Raw genomic sequence first — 9,896 nt, forward strand, 5'->3', positions numbered from 1 at the left:
GCTTTAAAGGTCAGCACCAACACTTTGAACTGGTGGCTGTAGGAAAGCTGTAGGATTTATAACATGCCAAACTAATTCCCATTTTTTTAAAAAATGTCCATTTGCATATGAGCAGTATATCTCACTTTCAGTCACAACGGCTGATCATCTTATCACCGGGATAAATTTAAATTAGATGTTACAATCCTACTGAAGAACCACCCAGCTCTGCCGGTTACTTGAATTTTATGATACAGCCAGTTTTGACAGGTGACGGATTGTGAAGTAAGCAAGCTGAACCAATTGTTGCCCTGATATTTTCAATTCCTATTTGGCCCAAGTTCCAAGATTAATGGCCATATGTAATGTAGCACGATCAATAACAGTGCTTATGAAGGATTTGAAATTTAAATGATCTGAAATTTGAAGTTAGTCAAGCTTCATACTTCCATTCTGCCAAACACTTATCCACGAAGTAAGTTTTATTTTCTTTAGCAAACAAATTAAATACTGCCACTCAGCTCAGTCAGCTGAACTCTATTAAATATTCTGGATAGATCTGGTTGGCATCAAAGATGACAAAAATCCTTGGGTTCCAGGTACTGTCTACACAGCTGTCATATAAATTCACAAAGCTCCCATCTTTTGAAGGTGGTCTCACGTATTTGGAGTCCCCATTGACATAGTCCCCTGTCAATACACGAGCGAGAAACATCACTTTATGCTTCCAAAACATCTGAAGTTGCAGGTCAACTCCATGAATCTGTAATGTGCTGCCATGCTTCAAGTCATCTTTGCAGAAGCGGCTGGAATATAAAGCATCCCTTGCAAAATACGTCCCTACAGAAAAAGAAAAGTGCTTGAGCATAGTCCAGAAGTACATTCATCCTACTTACTGAAGCCTGAGGGTGGAACCACACATGATCAAAGGCATGGGATTGCTGCCAAAAATGGCAACCGGGTCAAATCCCCACTTCTAGGGATGCGGGTGGCGCTGTAGGTTAAACCACAGAGCCTAGGACTTGCCGATCAGAAGGTCGGCGGTTCGAATCCCCGCGAGGGGGTGAGCTCCCGTTGCTCGGTCCCTGCTCCTGCCAACCTAGCAGTTCGAAAGCATGTCAAAGTGCAAGTAGATAAATAGGTACCACTCCAGCGGGAAGGTAAATGGCGTTTCCGTGCGCTGCTCTGGTTCGCCAGAAGTGACTTAGTCATGCTGGCCACATGACCCGGAAGCTGTACGCTGGCTCCCTCGGCCAATAAATCGAGATGAGTGCCGCAACCCCAGAGTTGGTCATGACTGGACCTAATGGTCAGGGGTCCCTTTACCTTTACCTATCGCCTAAAACAGGGGTCAGCAATTTTTTTCAGCAGGGGGCAGGTCCACTGTCCCTCAGACCTTGTGGGGGGCTGGACTATATTTTGGGGGGGGGGGAAATGATGCAAGAGCACCACGAGCCCCGGTGGCTGCTTACCTGTGTCTTGCGAGCAGCAGGGGCTGGTGGCAGCGGCGGAGGAATGATGAGCAGTGCGCAAAAGGGCTCTGGAGAGGGGCTGCTTAAAATGGCAGCCGCTCGAGCGCTGCTGCTTCTGGCACCAACAAAGCCCAGCCCCCTTCCTCTTCTAGGCAGGACAGGAAAAAGCAAGGAGGAGGGAGGGAGGAGGCGCCGCCACTGTGTAAGGGAGGGAAAGAACGCGCACACTGGCGGGCCACGTGGCGATTCCCAGACTGTCCATGGGCCGGATCCAGAAGGCAATTGGGCCTGATCCGGCCCGCGGCCCTTTGTTTGCCTACCCATGGCCTAAAACATGTATCAATGGAAACACACGATAAAATATAATGATGTCACGCACTTCCTGACCCGCACCATTGGATAGCTGCTGGAGGTGGAAGCAGTATATGCACCACCTGCGCTGCGATGGGTTGCTGGGACTATGTGGAAAGCTTCCAGAGAAGGTTCTTTTTATCATATGTGGTGGGAATGTAAGAAAGTGAAAGGCTTCTGGGAAAGGATATACAATGAATTGAAGAAGATTTTAAAATATACATTTACAAAGAAACCTGAGGCCTTTCTGTTAGGAATACTAGGAAATGAGATAAAGAGAAAGGATTGTAAATTTTTCCAGTATGCAGTGACAGCAGCAAGGGTGCTACTGGCTCAGAAATGGAAACAACAGGAAATACCGACGGTGGAAGATTGGAGAATGAAGTTGTTAGACTATGCTGAGTTGGACAAATTGACTGGGAAAATTAGATACTTAAGAGACCAAAAGTTCATCGAGGACTGGGGGAAATTTGCGGAATATCTGGAAAGTATAAGTGAGGGGCAGATAACGCTAGAGGGGTTTAAAAAAGCACTGTGAAAAACGGAGAAGTATTGTTTAAAGAGAAAGGAAATGAAGGGTATAAACAATGACAATATAAACTAGGAAATGCGTAATTAAAATAATGACTATGGATGATTTACGGAAAAGCTGAAGGAAGTCCAGAAAAGAAGCATTTTGTGAAAACTGGATGTGAAATTACTATGTATGTTTTGTTTTGTTGTAAATTAATAAAAAATTTTATATATAAAAAAAGAAAGCTTCCAGAGAAATGCAGATCATGGAGCGCCAATTCCAGTCCTTGCTTACTTTTCCTTGGAACATCACTCACTCGAGGACTAGTGGGTGTGCTTGGGAACTTATTGGTGATTTGCCGCGGATCTAATTTCTGGGATTAGCTCTAATTTATGGCTCTCAATTCTGACCCTTAGCAAGACTTTTTTTCAGATTAATTAAGAGATGCTCACAAGGGCAGCATGGAACTACTTTGTAGTAAAACATTTAACTAGGAGAAAGCTGCAAGAACATAATGTGTATGCAAACCCATAAAAGATATCTCATGCCTTGCCTTTTCCATATACAGCGGCATGCATGCCATTGATTCTCCAGTCAAAGTTATGAATGCAGATGGCTTCCACGAATTCACTGCTGGTGCCATGAAACAACATATGTTCATTAATGAAGGAGACACCTCTTTTCTTCTTTAGCTGAGCCTTTTTCCTGTCAAAAGGACAAAATAACAAACAATTTGTAATGGAAATACGCTACTAGAATAAAAATGTGGGCAAAGCAAAAGCCAAGGTCGGAAAGCCATTGCCATCTCACAGTTGAAGAGGTAGTAAATTCCTTTAAAAAATAGACTGCAGACTGCAGGTAGGAGACTGCACTTGTGAACACAGGGAGAGGCCTAGGCCAGATCACTGACAAACTAGTCTTCCACTTGCAGAAATGTTTTGTGGCTTTTTTTTTAGTTGCACACAAGGTAACATTTCAAAAATAATATTCTCCATACACCAGCTGTATGAACTAATACAGTCCTTTCTACCACACAATCGCACACATTAGAAATTTGACATTTTATAAATCAGAGCCCTAAATAAATTCAAAAAAACAACACTGGGATATCACTATAATTCATCATGCAAAAACCAATAACGGATCTACTGCTAGCAAATATTGTTGGTGCTAACCTATAAAATAGTTTCGGCGCAACCATTGGAGACCAATGAATTCCCTCTTGTGGGGTTCTTGGCTGAGAAATCATTACTCAAAACAAATAGCAGATCTTTGCTTAATGCATTTCTGTAAGTATCTGCATACAGCTAGGAAACTAATTATAAAAAAGGTGATTAAAAAGGCCCCAAAATGGCAATTTCTAAAACATTTTACAGGGATGTAAGCAGACACTTGCCCAGCTGCCTGTGGTAAGACATGTTTATAGATAACCAGGCAGGGATGTTGTTGTTTTCCTCTGGCAGGTAGGCTACTTAAGTTATGCCGGTCTAATTGAAAGGATGAGTAAATCATACTGGTTTCGACAAGGTTTCTGCTGCCAGAGCACTTTATGAATTAGCACATTAATGACATGGATATATTTTGGCATGGAAATACAAAACAGATCAAGGGAAAATCATGATGAGTCAATGTTATGTAAAAAGATCATGCCAAGAACATTTCAAGTGGCATTTCTGTGATGAAGAAAATGTGCAGACTGGTCCAGTTTTTTTAAATACTGCCTTCAACTCCTGCAACCTTCAACAACAATATTTGGGGACTTTGAATTGAAATGTGACATTTGAGCAGGCCAATTCAAGTCAGTTAAACCTAAATAATTGAATTTGTTTGTTATTATGCGATGGATTTTTGTGTTTTTATACTGTAAACTGCCCTCTGATCCTCAGATGAAGAGCGGTAAAGAATTTTTAAAACAACAACCACCAAAACTTGTAGAGTCAACTGTCAGGACCACAATAACAATGTTATCTTTTAATTAAAACATTACCAGGGTGAGCTAGTAGGAGATATGAGTTGATACTGGTCATTTATGTAGTTTGGGGCTCAGTGCACAATGTATTAATAGAGAAAAGAATGAAATACATGCACTGCAAGGCAGATAAAGACAGGTCTGATTAAGAATGAACGAAAGGAAACATGAATTTTAAGCTTGAAATTAAGTCAATGTAAATACTGAAATGATCTGTCTTTAAAAGAGATGCTATTTAGCACAAAAACCACTTTTAAAATAGTCTCACCTGCAAAAGAATTCCCACAGGTCTAGATTCTGAATTCTCTGAATTCTTCTAATTCGATTACTATCCATTGTTTTCCCAAACTGGCTAGCAACCTCCTTATATTCATTTGTCAGCTTATGCAAAGTAATTAGCTGAAGGAGAGAGAAACACGGAACTTTACCCAGATGCATTAAGTCCTTTGCTTCTAATGATTTCAAAATAACCTACTAAGGTCTTACCTGGTATGGCTCTTCTGAATTTACATTCTCCCAGTGTGAAGGCATGGGGATAGACTGATTTTCACAGATGAAACTTTAAGCACAAAAGGAGTAGTCAGTACGCTGTCACATCCCGCACTCAAGACAGAAATAGTACACAAAATGCAAAATGTACATTTACAAAAATGTAAAGGATTGGAAAGAGTTTTAGTTTCCTCTTTGGATTTTGTTTTTGAACAATAAGGGCAGAATAAAAAGAAAAATACCGTATTTTTTGCACCATAACACTCACTTTTTTCCTCCTAAAAAGTAAGGGGAAATGTCTGTGCGTGTTATGGAGGGAATGCCTACGGGTGGCATGCCTACGGATTTTCCTCCTCTAAAAACTACGTGCGTGTTATGGTCGGGTGCGTGTTATAGAGCGAAAAATACGGTAATCAGTCAATCAGGTGCTTTAATGATTTGCTGAATTAGAACCTTAAGTTTAAGGTTTTAGATGTGCCTATTTAGTTATGTTTTCTCCAATTTTCCTACAAGGGGCAGAGGTTACTTAACTTATTCCCACTTCTTTGTCCTAGGGAGAACCCAGAACACTAAGTAAATGTAAGAGGTCACCTGAAGAGGAAATGATCTTAGATTATTTTTAAAAATCAGTTCTGGAAAGGTTAGGAACACAGGAAGCTGCCTTAAACCTAGTGATACCACTGGCCCATCTAGTTCAGTGCTGATGATGCTGACTGCTAGTGGTTCTCCAGGATTTCAGACTGGGGTCTCTTGCCTGCAGGCGTCAGGCTTTGGTCGTGGCACCTTTTGCATGCAAAGCAGAGATCTATGGCCAGAAACCAGAGACTGAAGGAATGGGTTTCCCAAAAGACTTGCAGCTCTTTCCCTTGAAGTAATTAAGTCTGATTCACCTACCCATTCCTTTTTCCTTATTGAATATCTTACTCGTTTAAATGATCAAGAAGTTAATCAAAACAGGAAGAGAGATGAAAACAAGGAAATAATGTACTTTGCACAGCTTCTATTCAATGAGGCTTGAACAAAATAACTTTTGCTCGGCGGACTGCAAGAGAGCTCATTCAAAACTGAAAGTTTTCAGGGATGCAAAGTTAAAAAGAAAAAAAGAGAAATGAAGTAAATTGCTTCTTCTCTTGTTAATAGCAAATATAGGGCTGGTGTATAAATTGCATCAGATATTGCAAAATGGCTACGATAATTTGTTTCCACAGTGTCTGAGGTGCACCAAGTGATGAACTGTGAATATAGTTTCATCTGTCTTCTGCATTTTAATATACTCAAAGTCGGGGGAAGACTATCAGCATTAACCTAAAACAGGCTTCCTCAACCTCGGCCCTCCAGATGTTGAGACTACAATTCCCATCATCTCTGACCACTGGTCCTGCTAGCTAGGGCTCATGGGAGTTGTAGGCCAAAAATGTCTGGAGGGCCGAGGTTGAGGAAGCCTGACCTAACAGGACACTAAAACATTTAAAGAAAAAAGTAACTATGTCACAAGGAAAATGTGAGTGACTGTTACCTGAAAGCAGTGATAGAAAATGGAGCTCTTTTTATGGGACGTTCTTTTCCAGTTGTTTGGTTAGTTTGTTTCATCCCTGTGTAAAAAACCAGAGTTAGCCAAAATCTAAATCAGCCTACCACACGCTGGTGCCCTCCAGATCAGGAGTAATAAGAGTTTTAGTCCCAGTTTTTGGAGAGCACCAGGTTGGGAAAAGCTGGTCTAGAAAATGGACAGACAGAATTTTGCCGAGCACTTTTTTCAGTGTTCTTTCATGGGAATTTTAGTTAACAGCACATAAAAGTGCACTAATGATCAGTTCACAAGCCAATCAAAATCTATTGTAGATAAATCGATTTGATCTGTTCAAATGTAGCTGTTGCCCTTTCTTACAAGCTTAAGGAAACGCACACTGGGGGCGGGGGGACGACTTTCCCTTTTGCTAGTATCCTGCTCTCCCTCCTGATTCGCACTACATTTATACAGAGTTACTGAATTCTATCCTATCTTGTCTTCAAGGCCTCTAGGCAGGACACATAGGGCAGCTCACAGAATAAGCCATACCAAATGCTAAGGTACTGTGAACTTAATAAGGGTGTAAGAATAAGTTAAAACTTGTGTTTTCAAATGTCGTAAGCCACTGATAATGTGATAAAAATCAATCAAGTAAGTCTCCCAGGCAGTAACCCATACAAATGTGCTTCTCTTCAACATAGTCACTGCATCATATGCCTTACTACAAGTAAAAGTTCTCTGTTAATTATTCACCCACGCAATCAGAAAACTTCCCAATTACAACATAGGGTATTTCCCCTGGCTTATAAATGTCTTATACCTTCTCAGTAAATAGATATACATACCTGAAAAGTCCAGCACATAGTCGAATTTTGCAGTTGTAAAAGAAATGGAACCTTGTGGATTAATTTTGAACATTCCTTCAATGTCTTCACTGCTAAGTGAACACTGGCTAGTAGAATCAGTCTTCAAAACAAATGAAAAGCACACTTTTAAAGGTTATAAAAAAGTGACCCAATAATTATTAGCACATAAACAACATTTTAGAGTGAATTTTAGAAGAATTTAGGAGAATAGATGCAGAGGTGCCTCAGTAGTTTTAATACTTTCAGCTACAAGATTATGTAAATGTCGGAAGTACAGAAGAACTGCCAAAGTTCTCATTTAAATTTTAGAACATTCTTTGTTTGAGATTTTGCATTCATGGCATCTTACACCTAATAAACCCAGCATAATTCTGCAAAAGCTGTAGGCTGGGGTCTCCTTCAACCTTTATTATTAATCAGAACAATGTCCTTGTTTTGAACTGCAATACTACACACAACTGGATGTGAGTAAGCACCACTGAAGTCAAAGGAATTGATTTATCCACTATCACAAAATCACTTATTGCAAATAACTGGATTTCTGCAAAATTTCCTACAACAAAAGAATTGATAAAGAAAGCATGGCAATAAGCAAAGCTATCTAAATTAAGTGAAGACAAGAGTAAACAATATAATGTAAAAGGTTGCTAAGAAGAAGAAGAAGAGGAGTTTGGATTTGATATCCTGCTTTATAACTACCCGAAGGAGTCTCAAAGCGGCTAACATTCTCCTGTCCCTTACTCCCCCACAACAAACACTCTGTGAGGTGAGTGGGGCTGAGAGACTTCAAAGAAGTGTGACTAGCCCAAGGTCACCCAGCAGCTGCATGTGGAGGAGCAGAGACGTGAAGAACTGGCAATCAGTTATCTGATTTTTGTAAACCAAAATATGGTATTGAAACTAACACCTAAAACTGTTTTCCAATTGTGCATATATTTGTATTTGTTTAAAAGTTGATCCCTCTGATACTTCCAGCAGAGCACGTTGTTGTTCATTCATGTATTTTAATATAAAATTTATAAAATATACTACGACTTGCAAGAGATTCTTAGCCTCACTTTTCCATCTGTGAAATGAAAACCACAACCTACTTTGCAGAGTGCAAGGACAGGAAAACAGAATGTTGAATAGGGTGGGCTATCTACAGAAATGACTACCTCAAACATATGCCACTTGCCACATTCAGCCAAGTAAAACCAACCCCACTGGGTATCCGACGTGTCCATTTCTTCGAGGTGGTCTGCCATATCATGAGAGAGCTCATCTGCTCCCTGAGACATCTCTTGAAACGGTCCAGACATTTCCTGAAAGAATCAGAGCAGTCGCACGAGTGAAATTCTGGTTTCGCTGGTTTGCAATTCTTGAGGGGGGGGGGGGAGAGAAACATTTCCAAAGTTTAAAACCGATGCAGAGTTCTTACAGATCCTCATACAGGACTGGAATCACATGGGAAAAGCCCTTTAAGGACACTCCGGCTGGTGTCCTGTCAACCTCTGCCTCCTACTCCCAACACCTTGTTCTGCTGCCTCTCCTGCAAACATCCACGGGGGCGCATCCTGGGAGGAACAAGTGGTCCCCAAGTCAACCAGGAAGCATGGGAGCCGGCTCTTGGGGGGGGGGCCTGGTCCCTTTGCTTCCCCCCACCCCAAATAAAATATTGGTGTTTTTTTTTTAATAGGATATTTATTAAGATTTTCAAGAAGTTACAAAATAGAAAAAAAAATTAAAAAGAATACCAAAGAAAAAAGATACAAAAAGAATAAAATAAAAACAGTTAAAAAACAATTCAGTCATCACATATTTTTCATTTACTTATTTCCCGGACCTCCTCACGCCTTCCTTCTCTGTATTCCAGTTCAAATTATTATTTCAGCAAATCCCTCCCCCCTTTCGAATCCTTTCCCTAATTCATAATATTCTGTCATCACATTACCTTAATCTATTTTCATCTTATCATATATATATATATATATATATATGCCAAATAAAATATTTGAAGGGGGCCGGATTCCCTTCCAAAAGTTGTCTGGTGATCCATCAGGCTTACCTGCCCCCTCAATACTTCAAGTTGCCCCCCCCCCCTCGGAAGCCGCCTCTTCGGCGCTAAACCCCGAGCCCCCAGGGGAGGGCTGCGTTGGGCGGAAGCGCAGCCAGCCTCCCCAGCGCTATCCGGCCTTTTCAGCGGCGGCGGCGGTGCCCCAGAGCATGTGCAGAGTGCGGGTTTCTCCCTGGCGCCCAGGGAGGCGCCTGGAGGAAAGAGGCCGCGGCGGGCGGACGGGCGGGCGGGGAGAACGGGATCCCCACCGGCTTCTCCTCACGCCGAGCCGGCAGCTCCGCGACCGCCGCGGGGATAAACGGGGCCGTCTGTTTACATGTAACGCAGAAGAGCCACCTGGCGGCCGCCCCTCCTTCGCCCCCTCAGGCGGAGCTTCCCTTCTTCAGGCAGGGGGCGGGGAGGGGGCGTGGCTTGCCCAGCCTGACGGACGGGCGCGCGCCCCGCCCCCGGCTTCCCCGCCGCTTCCGCCCTCTCGTGCCCGCCCCTTCACAGAATCATAGAGTTGGAAGAGACCACAAGGGCCATCGAGTCCAACCCCCTGCCAAGCAGGAAACACCATCAGAGCACTCCTGACATATGGTTGTCAAGCCTCTGCTTAAAGACCTCCAAAGAAGGAGACTCCACCACACTCCTTGGCAGCAAATTCCACTGTCGAACAGCTCTTACTGTCAGGAAGTTCTTCCTAATGTT

The 9,896-nt window shown here is 42.3% G+C and overlaps 1 protein-coding gene across 8 annotated transcripts; it reads right to left on the reverse strand.

Moving 5' to 3' along the window:
- Positions 1-443: 443 nt before the first annotated feature.
- On the reverse strand, positions 444-9,596 carry PARP11 (poly(ADP-ribose) polymerase family member 11). 8 transcript variants are annotated; one of them, XM_081005703.1, is made up of 9 exons: positions 9,198-9,376; positions 8,571-8,706; positions 8,352-8,454; positions 7,130-7,250; positions 6,291-6,366; positions 4,772-4,844; positions 4,554-4,684; positions 2,870-3,021; positions 444-819 (listed from the first exon to the last, which is right to left on the reverse strand). In XM_081005703.1, the coding sequence occupies exons 3-9, from the start codon at positions 8,412-8,414 to the stop codon at positions 506-508; spliced, it is 930 nt and encodes a 309-aa protein (XP_080861829.1). In that variant the 5' UTR covers positions 8,415-8,454; positions 8,571-8,706; positions 9,198-9,376; the 3' UTR covers positions 444-505. The 8 variants fall into 8 exon arrangements, with proteins under 8 accessions (XP_080861829.1, XP_080861825.1, XP_080861828.1 ...); XM_081005699.1 differs by having other exon boundaries at positions 8,308-8,454; positions 9,198-9,370; XM_081005702.1 differs by lacking the exons at positions 8,571-8,706; positions 9,198-9,376 and adding an exon at positions 9,455-9,596.
- Between the last annotated feature and the right edge of the window lie 300 nt (positions 9,597-9,896).

The sequence above is a fragment of the Podarcis pityusensis genome (assembly GCF_964106645.2).
Source record: "Podarcis pityusensis genome assembly, chromosome: 5".
Classification (NCBI taxonomy): Eukaryota; Metazoa; Chordata; class Lepidosauria; order Squamata; family Lacertidae; genus Podarcis; species Podarcis pityusensis.